The sequence below is a fragment of the Columba livia genome, chromosome 3, assembly GCF_036013475.1.
Source record: "Columba livia isolate bColLiv1 breed racing homer chromosome 3, bColLiv1.pat.W.v2, whole genome shotgun sequence".
Lineage (NCBI taxonomy): Eukaryota > Metazoa > Chordata > Aves > Columbiformes > Columbidae > Columba > Columba livia.
Window position 1 is genome coordinate 43,802,611 of NC_088604.1, and position 17,452 is coordinate 43,820,062.

A 17,452-nucleotide genomic window follows, 5' to 3' on the forward strand; every position below is an offset into this window, starting at 1 on the left:
TGTAGCGGGGGGCGAGTGGGTCCTGTCTGTGGCCACGAACCTTGTAGCCCCCGCAGGTCAGGCCCGCGTTCCTCTTGGCCAGGACGCACTTCATCCTCAGGAAGAAGGACCTCTCGATCTCGTACTCTGGGAAGGGGAGAAAAGCAGAGGCGGGGTGAGCCGCGGGCTCCACCGCGCCTGCGCAGTCCATTCCGCGTCCGCACAGGTCACGCGTGGACGGAGGGCTCTATACTTTACCCTGCACGAAGTGCGAGTGATAAGGCTGGTGGGCTGTGAGCACGGCCGTCATCTCATCGTGGTCGGCGGGGTGGATGTACTCGTAAATGCTATTGCCGGTCAGCTCTACCTGCGAGAGATGAGGAGGAGGAGGAGGGGAAGGAAAGGGTTCAGCGCCGGCATTGCTCACTCTCCCCACACGCACCTCCACTGCCAGCCTGGGGGGGGAGGTGGGGCGGGGGAGCAGGCACAGTAGCTAGCGAGCCCCCCGCAGCGTACCTGTGACAAGCCCAGGTGCACCGAGGCGGTCTCCGAGATGTACATAATCTTGCCATCTGGAGCCACGACGAATATGAAACCGTCCAACGTCTGCAGGAAAGGTTTGGGGAGTGGGAAGTGTATATATATAAATAGACAGACAGATAGATCCACCCATGAAGACAGATCAATGAAATATCTGTCTCTTGGGTTTCTGTTAGCAAACAGTCATCCCTGTTCAGGCTGTGATCATTTAAAAAGTTGGGAAGAAAGGGACAAGTCCTGAACAAGAATCCCTCTAAAGGTTCTAGACACCTGGGATACAACCCGATTCTCAGATGGGCCGAGCTCAAAAGTAGTGCGAAGTGCCTGGGAAGTATTTAAGAAGAGCTACTGGGTACCCAATGATGAGTAGGGCCGTCCCAGAATTCCTGAATATTTCTGTCCCATTTCAAACGTCACTGGGGCTTTAGCACTTGGATACTTGCTAAGGAGACTTCAAGCTAGCAAGTATGATTTAAAACTCTCCCTAATGTAAACAAGGGACAAGATCAGGTATATTTCAGCAGATATAGATGGGACTTCTGGGTGTGCCGAGAGCAGAATAGACTCTCCAGAGGCCACACAAGCCCTCCAAATAATGCGTGGTGACGGTAACAGCTAATAATTCCTTAATATTTCAGCCAGGAGTGAGTTTTCAAATGTGTCCTACCTGGTTTGTGTCTATGCTCATTTCTGTGCCTGCTGAGCCCAGGACAGCCTCCTCCAACTTGTCCTTAAAGCCTCTCCCTGTCTCTACACCACCCTGAACTTCAGCATTTTGTCGAGACTTGTCACCTTGTTAAAAAGCCACGCTCCTGTTCTCTGGTCCCAGAAGACACACCGAGATATGGCGTGAACCCCTCGGTGCGGACCCTGTGTTGGCCAGCACTGGGGCTAAGGACCCGGAGGGACCAAACCACAGGCCCGTTAAAAGTCACAGCCCACAGCCTCATGACATTCTATCGCGACAGTTCGAATATCTGAAGTTTCCCCCTCTTTTTCTTTTTTTTCCTGAAACACTTGTACAGTTAAAAATTAGTCAAGGTGGCAATTAAAAGCTCAGAAGTGGGAATTATTTCTTTAATCATTAATACCATATGGCTGTCGTTTCCAGACCAGTACCTGCAAAAGATGGGATCCCAGTTCCCGTCCAACATTATCCAGCGGGCTAGTTCGGCTAGAGTGGCCCCAGGCTTCTCCAAGTCCTGTTTATTTAAGACACAGAAGAAAAGTAAGGTGAGATGAAAAAATGGCTAGTGTTATACTGGAGAGGAACTATTTTTTTCTTTTTTTTTTTTTTTTTGCTTGTGTTCTCTCTAAAACATGCATACTTATAACCTTTGGAAAACTAGATATTATTTCGTTGCACAGAGAAGCCTCTTTTGTGGATTTTTTTTTCAAAGACCTAACTCCCGTGAGAGAAAAATACCTATTTTGAGTTAACGGTGAAGTTAATCCCTAAGATCTAAGTGAAATAGCGTTCCAGATAAAAGGGATTTTTAATGCTGCCTTCGGCTACTGGGAACTGGCTCCTTGAACTTCAGGGAAAGCGTCTTTCTCCTTAACGTCACCAAAGGGATCCCGGACAACACTGGGAGCTATTTAAAATAAAAGAAAGGGGTGTGCTGGGGGAAGCCTTTGATGTCGAGAGAAGGATGCGGTGGCACGACAGTGTCTGGGAAGAGAAACCTTTTGGCAGCGGCCAGGTCAGCCCTGCGGGCCGATCCTGCCGGCACCTGGGCTCTGCCTGCGGGTGGTTCCTCCCTCTGCAGAACGCAGAGCTCAGCCACAACCTGACGGGCAATTAGCCAGCAGGCTTGTGATAAGGACTGGCTTAGACCCCCCTGCTCGCCAGAGGTAACTTCCCAGTTTGGTTTGTGACCTCCCGTCTCTCTCTTCGGGGCCACCGCCCTCTCACCTGGAAGTTTTGTAATTGCATGTTTGGGGAAGGAGAGAGGAGCGAGCAGATGCGACTCATCCAGCTCTCCCCGAGCCTCGTGTTAAAACACTTTCCCTTTTAGTGATCCTCACTCAGGCCCACGAAAAGCAAACTACCTGTCTCTAAGCCGAGCTCAGTTTCACGGCTGCAGTATGGCCCTTTGGGGCGGCCTAGACAAGGCGCTGTCTGACGGCAGGGACTGTCCTCTCTCCTGCCCCACGAAGCCGGGTCTCCGGGATTCACCTTCCTCCCCACTATCCCTCACCTCCGCTGCTCTGGCAGGCGGGGTGGGTGTCTCTGCAGAAGGGCCTTCAAACAGCCCTCTCCAGAAATCAATCTCTCCGGACCTGTTTAATGTTTCAGAAGTGAGGAGAATAAAAGCTACATTGAAATTACTCTGCCAGAGTAAAACTAGTTGTGAGCCATGCCTTTTCACAGTGCTGTTGCTAAAATAATTTAAACGGGGCAATGAAAATCTTTTACGCTTGTGCCATGAAGTAAGATTCAGCCTTACACGCACAGACACTAAGATACAGTAAAGGGGAGGAAAAAAAATACAAATCCTGATTGATGGCCGGAGTGCGGGTCCCCCGGGGAAGGCGAGAGCCGAGCCGGCGAGATCTCCCTCCCGCAGGGCGGGCTCGGGGAAGGCAAGACCCCCTTTTCCGGCTATTTCGAACCAAACAGGCGAGGTGGCGACAGCAGGCAGCCGCGGGCATCCCTCGCTATTGACCGACTTCGTCTAGGTGTTTGCCGGTCTAAACAAAGCTAACGATTTCCTCAACGCTATTTGAAGAGGGCATCCCACGGCGGCCCTTGCCCTCCCTCCCTATCGCCGAAGGGGCACAGCAATGCGCCTCTCCCGCCCCTGCCTTTCCCTCTGTCCTCCCCGCTTGCTCGTCCCACTTCTTAAGCGCCAGCTTGTCTCTCCAGCGCTCCTACACTTCTCCCTCCTTAACTTCACAGCGAGGGCATCTCACTGGCAGCCCCAAAGTGTAGCCAGCGCCAGGCGCCTGCCAAAACCAGGGCTCCTTCCCATTATTTCCTCCACGCCAATTAACGAGGATTCAGTGACTTTTCCCTGAGTCCCTGGGCTTCAGTCCGCCCTGGGCTCTCCGGAGCGGGTAGACCCGAGGGGGATGCACTGGAGGCTTCGGGGTCACCTTTGCTCACTCCACCTTCCACCCCGCCCCCAGGAGCCAGGCGCCAGGATGGAGGGTCACCTCCAGCCTCTAAAAACAGCAAGGAACTGAAAAATCTTGCGCAGCTTCCAGGGAGAGAGAGGAAAACTCTCTTTATGCTTGTTTTTCCCAAGCTCCTGGCTGGATTCTCTTCTGAGGGGTCAGGACGGCCCACTAAAGCAGAGGCGGCCAAAGCGGCTCCTTGCGACATCACCCCACCTGCAGGGAAATCTGAGTGACAGGGTTTTGTATTCAGGACTACATATGCGCTCCCCGCCTACGATTTCAGTTGTTTATTAATTAATGTAAGTTTACGGCTGTAATTATTCTTCTTCTCAAAGGGAAAATTACCCGACCGGGCGGGTTAATCAACAGCCCATGGGCAGTGCAGGTTACCCCCCCAGCCCGGGAAGGCGGTTCTTCACGGGGCGCTGAACTCCTCGCTGTGTTTCAGGTGGAAACCCCGTGCTGCTGGGCTGTGTCTGTTAATGGTTTATAATTAAACGTCTTCACTCGTCTACCTGAACCAGCTTTTTGAAATCCTATCGCAAGAGATGGTTCTTTGTGTACTTCCCAGATGTTTCAGCACTTTCAATTCGAAGACTATTTCTGTTCACTGCCAAGCTCAGCCTTTCGCAAATCGACTGGCTCTCCTGATGCCCCTTAAATACTGTTTTTAAAGATTATGCGATAAATCCTCTCCATTAATATTCTCTTTTATTCCCTCCCCCCGTCTATTCGCTTTAACATCCAATTTCCTTTTATCAAGGGGCAAACTTGCGCACTTGACCTACCGCAGAATATTCTGCAAATCCTTTGATTGTCTATTTAAAACAAAACAAGGAAAACAGCTCTCCCTTTTGCTTCAGGATTACGCTTGGAAACAAGATCTAAAGATTCTCTTGTAATTTGGAGAGGCAACAGCATAATAGGTTTGGAATAGAAACAAGCAGCTTTGTGAAGGGAAGGATAACTAAATCGTTTTTAGGCAACGGATTTTCCCAGCTAAAGTGGCCGAAGACAAAGCAAAACATAATCTATTTTGGAAGATTTCCAAGATATGCCACATTAACCTTAGCAGTTAAAATCTGCTTTCTTCCTTGCATCCCCTCCCCCACAAAGGTCTGGTTTATCATATTTACATAAGTAGCCTTAGAAAGGATGTATCTATTATGGATCTAAGGAGCTAGGGAGCTCACATTTCATTTGAAAATAGAGGAGAAGTTTTACTGTTGGTTAATACTTGATGCATTGTAGAACCATTTCCATTTAAATGCCCCGACCCACGGATTACCTCAATGGACTGGCTGCATGGGTTTTATAATTTCCTGAAAATGAGATTTCGATTTATAAAACAAGAAACCAATTAGTAACCAAATGAGGCGAAGTATATCCACTAAAATTGACCTAATCCCACAGGCACCATTTAGGCCAGTTCTTGGCGAATGAATGATGAGCCACCATCTAGTGTAAGCTCAAGGCATCATGCAGCTGTGTTATTCAAGCAGCAAAAATAAATGGATCGAGCTTTTGTTTCGGAATGAATTTGATACTCTTGACAAAACAGAGATTATAGGGTCCTACCTAACAATCTCCTCCACTCAAGGATTTTTTTTTTTCCTAAGACAATAAACAATTTGGGCCACAAGAAATTGTCCATCGTCAGGGAAAAAAAAAAAAAAAAAAAAAAAAAAGCAATGCATTTTGGCCAGGGTCTTGCTTAATTTGCGAACAGTCTTGTTGCCTAACCGTGTGCGCCAATACTGCGCCGAGACTGCGGGAATCCTGCACAGAGCCGGGGTGCTGACTCATCATTTTTCTCAGCACTTGCCGACAGAACCGCCCGGTCCTTTCCACATCAAAAAGCTATTTAATCGGGACAACTACACTGGCGAGTCCGTGTGAAATGCCTTCTCCCCAGCCGTGCCCACCCCTGGCACTAGGCAAGCCGGTCCCCACCGATAGCCTGTCCCCCAAGCCGGGCTCAAGGCCAGCGTCGTAGGGCTCAGCTGCTTTTGCCCTGTCCTTCCCCTCGTCGTTTGATTGATGCAAGCCTTGATGCCAGCAGCCAATGGAGGGATTGTGTGAATATCGTCCCTACCCAGTGGCGATATTGTCGCAAGAAGCGATTCTGGCCCACGGAAGGGAGAAGAGATTCCTCAATCATTTCTCATTTGATCGAAGCAAAGACAGAGCGAGGCAGGCGCAGGGAAATGAGACTCTAGGAGGCCCGGGCAGGTCCTTGGCACCGGCTGATCTCCTGGTTACTTGTCCCTCTGTGAGCATCTGCAGCGCAGAACTCACCTCGACTCCCTCCTTTGTCTGATAATAGCAAAGGGAGAGGGGGCGGACGGTGGGAGAGGGGTGGCCAGAAGATGCAAGCCCTTATCTACTTTGTGTTACTACGATTTCCTCAACGGACTATCCATCATGAAATCTTAGAGCACTTCGGATTCACGGTAGTGAAATAACGGCAGAGCGGGCGCTTTGGGGTACCCGCTTGAAAGTCACTCAGTGGAGAGCCCAGCCTGAGCTCCAGACCCTCTTATTTGGGAAGGCGGGCTTAAACGGCCAGCTATCTCCAGCCCCTGGGGTCGACCCCGGGGACTTGGCCTTGCTCCCTGCCTGCTCGCAGGGCCGTCGAGGCCCACGGGCACAAGTAAGGGTGCGAGACCCACAGAAGCCGTGTATGCCGGGTAGGTGAAGATAGGGGCCTATCGGCAGAGAGTTTTCTCATGTTGCTGAGGATGGAAAGAAGGAGAAGCGCAGGGGGCTCGCCCGGAGGCAGACGACTGCTGGGGGGCAGCGCCGGCGGGAAGGAAAAGCGGCGGGGACTCTCTCCTAAGCCAGGTCCAAGGAGCTCCACCGCGCGTGTCGCTTCCAGGCGCTTCTTAAAACTCCCTTTCCGGGCGGCGGCCCCCGCCTCGCTGTCTCCCTCCCGGGGGCCGCGGCCCGGCGACGCCTTCGCTCGCTTTTGTTTCGGTGCGTTTGTTTTGGCCTTTTAACAGCCGCTATCTGCTTACGAGAGATGGAAGGGTGGCAGCTCGACCGCCGCCAGCTCGCCGGGGATGCTCACCCCGAGGAGAGAGAGGGATGCGGGACCCCCGGCCACCTCTGCCCTGGGGCTTGCACCGAGGCAGGCTGGGCCCCGCTAGCCTCCCCCCCGCCGCTGGGGAGGCCGAGGAGGGACGGCCAGAGCCACTTTCCCCTCCCGTCCCTGCACGGCGGCTTCGTGCAACCTGCTCGGCGAAGCCGCTCATAAAGCTTTACAGCGGGCACGGGCATTTCACCTCCGCGGGCAGCTCGTAAAGCAGCACCTTCGTTACCTCACATCGACCCTCGCTGGCACTGCTGCTGCATTATATACCACTCCCTGCAGCTACTATGTGGAGAACAGGGGCACCAATGGTCTTTTGGGGAGAGGGAGGCAGGACAGCTCGGTCCCCATCTTAAAGGCGCTCATTTTCCCTCGCTACCCAGGGAAAAAAAAAAAAAAAAAAGAAAAAAATCGCAACACCGGGAGCCGCAAGGACAGAAGCTGTACGTCCTAGCCACCGGGAAGGGAAAAGCCAACTGGATGTTGTATCGAGGAATTAGCTTGATTCGATTAACCATTTAATTAAATAGTCTCGGTTTTGCCATCGCCCAGCGCCCGACAGGGTTGATTTCTCAGTTAATTTAACAAGCAGCGGTTAATGATAACTCAAAATTTCGGCCAAATGAGGCTTCTGTGAAGGATTGGTTGGCAGTCAGAGTTTTCAGATGAAATGGAATAAGCTGTGTTTTAAAAAAAACGCTGCTCATTTCCAACTGCCTGCGGATGCCATTAGCAAGGTTTTGTAAAGATTTATTATCTCGGTAAATCACATGTGTTCGTTTGAAGCAGAGATAAGTTAGCATCCCGCTTTCTTTATAAAAATAATATTAGAGGGAGAAAAAGTCCTGTTACCTAAACAAACAACCCTATTTAGAAAACGGTGGTGGAAATAACGCTGAGACTGATCCACTCTAGAAAGAAATACCAGCATTTTGGCACACAAGGGGTAACGGGATTGCGCTCTGAAATGCAAACAAACGGAACCATGCCCAAATTGGAGAGAGGGAAAAATAAGTCAGGGAAATTTTAGAGCACAAACTATTTATTCATTTCTACAGGAGATGTAAATTCAAATATCCGAAGAGATTGGGAAGGGAAGGTATTGCACTAAGGCACTTGCGAATCCACGTTACTCATATGCAAGTTGAAAAATATCCTCAAATATTAAAACGGTGCTATGTTATTAAGAAGGGACAGCATTTTTCTAAAGAAAATAGGGTTTTATGCACTCGCGTCAGTTGGTATTTTTTCAAACACATAAATCTGCTTTTTCAACGATCAAGCTGGTAGTTTAGTTCTGCACTTCACATTCTAAGTTCACATCAAAACTGGAATTAAACAGGGAGGTAGCGTGGAGAGTAAACTGCAGCTTAAATGAGAAAAACTTCTGTAAGAAAATAAACACTGAAACCTAATGCTCAATCATTTCCCTTAGCAGTAAGAAAAACAGCATTAAATCACCTATCCACGTGGGAAAGGGATTTTTTTTTTTTTTCTGCTGATCTCTTCCTCTTTTAAAATAAAACAAGATTAAGGGTTTCAATATTGAAATGTTAACCATCCTGATTCGGCGAAAGTTTATGTAAACGGAGCCTCTGCTTTTGTCTCGAAAATGAAAAACCCCTCTGCGCCGAAACGACCCGTCTGCGCTAGGACTGAGATTTCGAACCCTCCTTTTCCCTCTCTGTTCGCGTAAGGAAAATAGGACCTTTGAATTATTCCCAACTAGGGAAAAAAAAAAAAAAAAAAAAAAAGAAAGAAAAAAAGAAAAACAACAAAAACCTATTTATTGTGCTTTTTTTTTTTTTTTTTTAGCTTTTTTCCCCTGCCTTTTCTTTGGATATTTGTGAAGGTCCGTGAAGAATTACCCCGCTAGTTTTAGTGACGGGATCTTTTTTAAAGGAAAACTCTTGTAGTCCTTTGACACCCTGGAGATTTCTTTCCAGATATTTTGCGAAATTACTTTATTTGCCATTAGCTGTTTAATGTTATTTTGCTATTCTAGGATTTTCTTTTTAATAAAAATTTTAAAAATTAACGCTAACTCACGAGTGAATATATCAGGAAGTTCTGCTTAAAATAAAATAAAAAATCTTACTTGCTGTCCTCAGCGATCTAGCAGATCTTCATGCTTTCCAAAAGCTATATCTGGCCACCGAAAACTATTAAAACCCTTATAGGCTTTCTCCTCCTGAAAGTTTTAACATTGAAATGATGCAAGCTACCTAAGCTGCTGAACGCTTTTCGCCCTTTAGAGTTTTAATCTGCTGGAGAACTAGTAAAGTGAAATCAGGGGTAGTGAGAACAAGCCAGTCATTTTAACAGCTTGTGAGAATTGCACAGCCATTATGAGACGGAGCTCGTTGGAAGATTTCTGTTTGGTTTATCAACTTTGTTCGGGATGCCACCGATATGTGTTTAGATTTCTGGCAGTGAGAGGGAAACCGCACCGTGACCGTTCTGTATGACTCCCTTGGTATTTTCCTCCAAGAAAACTCTCTTGTTCCCGAAATGAACCCGAAATCTACACACCTTCTTTCCCTCTAGCAACCTTTGAGACGTAAAAATATGCAGACAAATGCACACCGATTCTTTCCGCCTGTTCCAGCCCTGCGTGTGCGCGGCGGTGAGGAGTATATATCTTTCTGTACGTGATTATTTACAACCAGACCCTATGCACACACTCTCCAGGCAGATGGAAATTCGCTCTTGTACCGGGGAGAGGGTGCGTGAGTTACACTGGAAAGTGCAGCTCGCTCTTACGGACACAACACTTCTCTATCCTGACTCCTACAAGACCACTTTAAACGTAGGACATGACACTTCGCCCTTTGGCCAACTCATCGGGTCTGTCCCGGTGCTTGTATCGCTTTCCTTTCCAGGGAAAAACAAGCAAACGGACCCCCCATTGAATCCATCCAACATTCCTACCCTGCCTCTTTCTTTCCGAAAGTCTTCTCCTTTGGATGCCTAATTTCCCTGGCTACCACTACCTGTCCTCCTTTCCCAGTGAAACAATGACTTCTTTTCCTGGCTGGGGGTACAGGGAGACCAGCATCCCCCTCCTTTTTCCTTGCCTACACCTCACTGCTGCCGGAGGAGCCGGGGCACAAGTACAGCCGAGCCGGTAGCCCCACGCCCGCTCCTGCTGCCCCCGTCGCACTCCGAGGTCTCGGGGAACATGACCCGGCGCGGGGCTCGGTCCCCGCTCCGTCACACACGGGCGCAGCGCCGGGAGGCCACTCGTGGGCGAGTCGCTCGTGATTAATCCCAGCACCGGCGAGTGCAGGGAAACACGGCGGCTCCGGTGCCGGGTCAGGCTGCGCTCCCCGCTCACCCGCCTCCTCGGAAGTGCGTGGGAGGGAGAGATAACCCGCGTGGGGCCGCGGCCCCCGCTTTCGGGCCTTTGTACCCAGCCCGTAGTGCCCCCCCGCCCCGTCCCTGCGGCCCTGCCAGGGATGCGCGGCTCTGTGGGTGGGTGAGGAGGCGAGGCGGTTCCGCGTGGATCTGCCGCCCGCTCGGCGCCGGGCCTGCCGCGGCAGCGCGCCTCGGAGGAGCCAGCCCTTTCGTGCCTACTCTCTGCCTTTCTTTTTAATTCGCAGCTCGCCTTTAATTAGGCTGCGAAGGCTCTGCTCCCTCCAGAGCCCCACTTCGCCGCCCCCTCTGTCTCCGCGCTCAAATTAGCATCTGCCGCGGCCGGCAGCGGCCCCGGGCCCGGCGCACTTCGCCACACGGTTCCCCAGGGCATTCAAACATCCTGCGCTGCCACCGAGGGACGGGGATCAGCTATTCTTCTCTTCCCATGATTACTCACAGCCTACAAGCAACACCATATGCTTCTGCTGATCAAACAACCCGCTACATAGGCACCATTAATTGACGAGACCTGCTCGAAATCACGCAGAAAGGTAGCCTACTGAGACCGCAGGAGTTGACAAATCATTGCTAATAATCCTTTTAGGAACATCATGGGCATCAGAGTTTGCAATAGCTTTATATTTATAAAGTATGCACTGACTCGGTCTCTTTTGAAACAGAGGACTGCCCGGCATAATGATCTTCAAGGTGGCAGATCACAGAGAAGAGGAAAGTGGCTTGATGAAGGCTTTAATTGTCATTATTTTTAAAAGGTTTCATTTATCCGCTTCTTTGGTTCTAAGTGACTCAGAGCTACAGTGGAGTGTATAAAGAAACTATTGCAAGATGCACTGAATTGGAAATTACTGCTGTGGACTCCAGGTATAAGCGTTCATACGTAGCTGCGGGGGACCTCCTCCAGTCCAAAAGACTACCCCATTGCATGTCTACTTTTAAATAGTAGAATTAAGTCAAATAGTTCACAGATAAAGAAAAAGACAAAACAAACAAACCAACGAAACAGGCCGTATACACCCACTCTTGATTTGTAAAACATGATAGACAGCCAGACCGATCGACCGACTCTATGTATAGCTCTAGAAAACACAAAGGGACATGCCTATATCAGGCTGTTTCTTACGTATACGCACTTCTCAACGAAAGATGTAGTAATTTTTGCTATTAGGTAGGAAGAAAAGCTCTCAGTTCCTTTTATTTCAGGTAGACAATATCTCAACTGATTTATCTGAATAAAAGATTACTGAAATATTTTTGATTTTTGCTTCCTACTTCCTATAAAAACAAAAGAGTGAGAACAGAGTAGAACTTTATTTCGACCTTCTAAACTTTCTGTGTTGTTTGTTTTTCTTGGCAGCCCATCTAGAAGCCCCAAAAAGGTCGTTTTAAATGCTAATTCTACTCAAAAGCAAGACATGCTTTAGGATGCGTGTCTGCTTTTGCTAGTCAGGCGGGACGTGTTGCTGCTGCCGTCAACGTGAAGTTTGGTGTTGCCTGACGGTGGGGGAGAATCAGGCCCAGGCTCGGATACTGGGCTTGCAGCACCGAGTGGGCGGGCGGATGGAATATATCTGAGTACAAAACTGCTGTTAAAAATTTCCGAGGTCTATTAACGCCTTCAGATGGCCCTAATGATCCTCAGAGCGAGACACATCACATTCCTGATGCGATTCGGTGTAGCTGGCTTATTTATTTAGGCTGTGTGTGTGTGAGCACGCAAGTACGTGTGTGCTGTACCTGTAAACCGCACCTTTGCTCGATACTTGAACTAAGGCTTTAGGACTTTGCATAGACTTATGTAAATATTTACCCATATATTAACTCCCCCCATAGTATGGCTATAAATAGGGGTGAATCGTCCCCTATTTCGCCACGCACGTGCTTGGCGGGGGATGCACAACTTACTGGGAGACCGGGCGAAAAGAAAACCCGTGTTTGCTTTAGCAAAACACGCAGAACTCAGCGCCTTCAAGTGTTGACAAAAGCCCTGTAAGTCCCCAACTAAACCTGTCATAGGAACTGAAGGGAAAGTATTTACGACAGAGAAAAGTGACAGCGGATAGCACCCTGCCTCCGATCATACGACTATGCGCTATTTACTTTTTTTTTTTTTTTTTGAAGTAAAAATGACACCTGGATCAGAATAGAAATAAAGGAGAATAGGCATTTCCACCTACCTTCTGGAAAAACCACCCTCATTTTTAAATAGCTGGTGGTGAGCCTGATTATGGATGCTTTGTCCAGCTGAGAGGTGATAGCGGAGGGCAGGGGTAGTAATTTAGCCAGTTCATAAAATTCACTGTTTTCTTTCTCCCGTCTAGTCCGGGCAGCATTTTTGGACTTCTCTTTCATCGTGTTTTTTTCCCCCTTCCTTCCTACAATTTAAACTCCAGAGATTCATCCAAAGATGGAAGGGAAACTTTCAGTTGCAATTCATCTCTTCGGGACATCAGGCAGTTATTCTGAGCGCGGCCATTACTCTGAGAAATCGTTCAGTTGCATAAAATGCAAACAAATATTGAAGACCAGAGAGGTGTTCTTTAAAAAAAAAAAAAATATATATATATATATATATACATATAATCTGAAAAAGAGAGTTAATCGGATGGGAAAGGCATTTATCCAATGCAGGTCTGAGACTCCAAAAAACTGTAGGGAAAAAAAAAAGGCTAGAAACTTGCGGCACCACACAACAACCAAACGAGGTATTTCTGGCCTTTTTTCCTACTCATGGCGGGCAGCATAGCTCCTCGGAAGAAGGTATAATAATCCCGTTTCTTCCCGTGATCCGTTGTCAATCCGAGGCCCGAACTGCTCGGCCGTGGGCCGCCTCCCAGGGCGCTGAGTGCCTTCCCGGGAACCTCTGTGAAGAGAACAGCAGCCCTGGGGTGAGAGATCCGCTGCACAACGCGGCAGCGGAACCGCGAGAAATAATAATCAACAAGCAGCCTCCGGCGGGTGTCGTGTTTTCTCCCACCAGAGGGGGGGGAAAAAAAGTATATATTCCCATCTAGCACGCCCGTAGGGGAGCCTGCCCCACACTCTCCTCCCACAGCCCTCGCACTCCCAGCCCAGGTGTGCACGGCATGACCAGAACGAAATCAAGGCAGAAAACAGCTCCCGGCGAAGTCGGAGGAGTTACCGGCTGGTGTCGGTGCTGACGGGGCTGCGCCGGCACCTCTGCGCTTCCCCGGGCTGGCACTGCGGATGCGGCCAGACCACCCCGCGCACCGTGCTGCCAGCCCCACAGCGGGGCAAGAGTTTCCGGTCCCGGAGTATTCATGCCTTTTTATTTTTCAAATTTTCCCCCTCGTCTCTGGCGTTCCCCTTGCTCCCCGGCTGGGGTCGGGGTGTGTGTGTGGGTTGTCTCCCCCAGCTGCACCCCAGCCAGGGGAGGCACGCGTTTCCCAGCCCTGTCCCGAGTCAGAATTTTCCCAAACATCACATTTATCCAACAAATTTGGGTTTTTTTCCTTCTTTTTCCACCGGGGGAAAGAGACCGCCAGCCTAACCCTGCACACATCGCTGCGGCTCCTTGCTGAGGCTGGCAGCTTGTGGTGGGTTGTGATCTTCTTTTTACCTACCTTGAGTCCCTGAGCCCGGCAGCCTGCAGAGAGCTCTCCCGGGGTGAGGAGCCCAACTCTTTAATTGGCTCATTAATGGCACGGGAAAAGTTTGCGCCTGTCACTGCTCCTCACACCGATGGGCAGACAGACATTGCCACCTCCCCATCCCCTTTATCGGCTCCCAGGCTCTCCCTCTCACACAACGGGGGGGGGAAGAGGGGTAGGGTGGGGAGGGGGGGCGAGGTTAGTATTAATGAAGAATCTCTAATTTGCGGCTGAGAAATGCCTAATAACTTCTTGATGGCTAAAAGCCTTTTAGCACAACTTCATTTCTCTCCCAGCCCCCCCTTCCCCTGGCCGAGCCCTCCCTTAATGCCACTCACGGACCCACCTCGCTTCCCATTGGTCGCCTCTGCCCCGCGCCCGACCTCCCATTGGCGGAGAGGACGGTGACGTCACCGCGACCCGGGCACACCCCCCTCCCCTTTCTGCTTGCGTCCGCCCTCTGACCCGGCGGCGCCGCGGGGGGGGACTCACGGGGACGCTCACAGGGGGTGTGTGTGTATCCTGCGCGCGTCCCCGCGCAGCACCCCCTCCCCTCCCCTCCCATGCCCTCCCCTCCGCCCCCCCCCCCCCGCGTATCTGCCCGCTCCGCTCTTCTTTTTTTTTTTTTTTGGAGGGGGGTGTTAAATGTTTGATTATTTTTTGACATGGCGATCCAGGCGACGCTCCGTTTTCCCCGCTGGGAACTGGAGAGAAGCGTCCGAGATCCCTCGGGACTGTGGGCTCTGAGGATCGGCAGTTTTACCCCCCGCCCAGTTCCCCACGCCACCCCCCCACCCCCGGCAAGTAGTCGTGCCTGGGAGAAATAAGCTGTAGCCACGTCCCCTATACCCCCGCTTTTAACGGGATACGGTTCAGCCCCGGGTTGATGCGCTGTGGGACAGCGTGAACGGAGTGGGAGGGATGGAGAAAGCTGATACACGCTGAAGAAAGCAAACAATCCCACAAACGCGGGGGGGGGGGGGGGCGGACGGGAAAGAAAGAGCGAAAAAACTCCCCAATCCTCCAGCATCAGAAGACCGAGGCACTTTATAACTGCACGTAAAGTGGATGTGAAACGAAGGGGTTTCTTTTTTTCCCAGGGAGCAGGATCGTTCCTAATCTCTCTAGTCTCCTGAAAAAAAAATAATTAAAAAATAAATTGGAAAAAACAAACAAACAAAAACAAAACCAAACAGACGCGGCTCCTAAAACTACTGGCTCCTAAAAAGAGTAGATAGAGCAGAAAGAGAGAGCCTGGGGCGGGGGAGAAGGGTTGCAGAGTCTTTCCTAAAACCATAAGGGACGCTCAAAACCCTGAAATAATTGCCAAACCAGTGGGTGCGAGAGTTCAGTTAAAATAGTTGTTTAAATGCAATCGCACTGGCAAGGCAACCGTCGGAATATTTCGAGGAAGAAGAAACGACCTCGGTTTGGGAAAGAAGAAAAAAAAATCCTTTGAAGCAACCCATCCCTTTTGCTCTACAGAGGGCTGCAGCTCGAAGCGCAGGATTGCAGTGGCGACCGTCTGTTCGCTGCTTATCACCTTAAATCTCCCTTCGGTTAAAAGCTTTCCCTGTGTTCATTTGGGTAAATAGAAGAAAGATGGAAGGAGAGGCATTCAACAACTCCTCTGGGTGTCCAGGCGTCTACGAGCAGCAGAGAAATGTATCCACGTAGTCTCAAATGTTCTTTTGATTGTCTTGTTTGCCGAAGCGACCCGTTGTTAAACAAACATGAACGCAAGTCATTTAGTGAAGGTATGGATTAGAAAAAAAAAAAAAAAAAAGGAAAAAATAAGAAAGGGGGAAAAAACCCCCCACCCTTCCCTCCCCCGTCATGTTGTAAAGCGATCGCTGCTATGGGGGAAGGTGGCACTAAATTTTCAAAAATCTTCCCTGTATGTTACTGCCATCAGGTGTAAAGGGGTTTTGGGGAAGAAAAAAAAAACAGAACCAAAACCAAACACATCTTCCTTCTGTTTTTCATTTGAGTTTATACTCTTGCTGAACGGCACTGACGTCTCTTGGACGGTATATAGACATATGGACAACAACTGGACTAACAATGTCAGGTAGCTCACGAGTTATTTGTCAACATGAGCCGCAGAGAATGTCTTTTATAACACCCTTGGTTTGGGAAAAATAAATAAATCAGTAGGATACACTTCGGCTAATTTGTACCAGGGAACACGAGCATCCACCTTACCAACCCCACACAGCCCCAGCGAGGACAGCGGCTCACCGAGGATCCGCTTTCCCGCTGTACCGGCACTCGGTTTCTTCCCCGCAGCGGCAGCCCGGGTCGGTGTCACCCACCACTCCGGTTCACATCGTGGCGGGAGACCCGTGGGCTAGGACCCGATTAGCCCATATGTCGATTTTTAATGTATTAATGTTACAGTAGATAAAAGTACAAGATGTGAAAGGACCAGCGTACGAAAGGTGATTATTGCGCTTTCCAAGTTACACCAACCGCGGACAAAGTCACCACGACACCGAATTGCTAGCGCGGGGATCAGTGCGCTGGGGACATTTCCCAGCAGATTTCCAGAGGCAGTTCCCGACTGATGGCAAAATTTGGCCGTTTCAGAGACATCAGCCTTGTTTTTCTTCGTGAAAATGCGAGGCTTCTGACAACGGAGATGAGAGCTAGCACTGCCCTTTTCCAGCTATACAGAGAAAACCAGCTCATGGCAGCTAAATTCGTGGTCTTCGGACCAGCCGTGAGCCCGATGTCACTCGCGGTGGGCTCAGAGATTCTATCCCCGAGCCCCGATGCAGCTCCTCAGTCCCAGAGGGAAGTACACGGTGGTGTTAGATAAGTAAAATGAACGCACCACCACGGGATGACCCTACCTCGGCGTACCAGCCGTCGGAGCGGAGTTTAGAGCAACGAGCTCCCTGACGGCGCGGAGGGGACACCTGCGAGTGGAGGGGCTGAGCCCCGGGGGGTGAGGTGGTCGCACGACGGCTCCGGCCCCCGCCGTCCTGGCCCCCTCCCCGCCGCGTCCCGCTGCCCGGAGCGGCTCGGCGGCGGGGTCCTGCTGCCGGTACCGCGGGTCGGGGCACCGAGGGAAGGGGCCGATAAAGACCTCCGGCTGCCTGAAGCACGTAGATAGATGTGCTCAGTTCAGATGCATTTATTCTCGGGCGAGAATATTCTGGAAAACAGATAATAGTGGAAAATTGAATAAATAGGTACTGCAGCGCAATCTGATTTTAAAAGAAGCATAATAAATTGGGATATACGAAGAAACGCTGGGTGAAAACAAAGCGTTTCACAGACAGGTTGCCAAGTGAAAAACTTGTGAAGCCAGGTATATATTGCAGCACGTGTATGTGCGTGCGGGGAAAGAGGGAGAGAGGGGTGAGAGAACAGTACAAATCAAAGCACGGGGGGGAAGAAAGAAAAATCCTACTGGGTCACTTTCCTATAGGACACGTCTGATCCCGTTCCTTCTCCAGCACATTCTGGCGTATTCTGATATATTTGCTGGTTTATGAATTTGGATGTGTTTACTACCCCTCCCTCTCCCCCCTGAAGTATAAGGTGACCATTTCTCATGCAGACAGAAAAATCTTTCCAAGCGTATGACATCGTTTATATACTGCTTTCCTGATAGCGTTTTAAAAAGTATTAGCGAATTAACCATGCGGCTCACTCTCACGACTGCGTAAAAAAACCCAACCCAACAAAAAACCCCATCGGCCTGGTATGAGTAATGACCAGATTC

At 50.0% G+C, this 17,452-nt stretch overlaps 1 protein-coding gene across 1 annotated transcript in view; it reads right to left on the minus strand.

Annotated features, from left to right (window-relative positions):
* SIM1 (SIM bHLH transcription factor 1) overlaps window positions 1-13,155 on the minus strand; it is a 51,960-nt gene extending 38,805 nt beyond the window's left edge. Inside the window, exons 1-5 of the mRNA XM_005510562.3 lie at window positions 12,286-13,155; window positions 1,639-1,721; window positions 496-585; window positions 238-346; window positions 41-126 (exon numbers count right to left, since the gene is read on the minus strand). Of these exons, the coding sequence (XP_005510619.1) occupies window positions 41-126; window positions 238-346; window positions 496-585; window positions 1,639-1,721; window positions 12,286-12,460 (543 nt within the window). The 5' untranslated portion in view covers window positions 12,461-13,155. The remainder of the gene's footprint in view (window positions 1-40; window positions 127-237; window positions 347-495; window positions 586-1,638; window positions 1,722-12,285) is intronic.
* Between the last annotated feature and the right edge of the window lie 4,297 nt (window positions 13,156-17,452).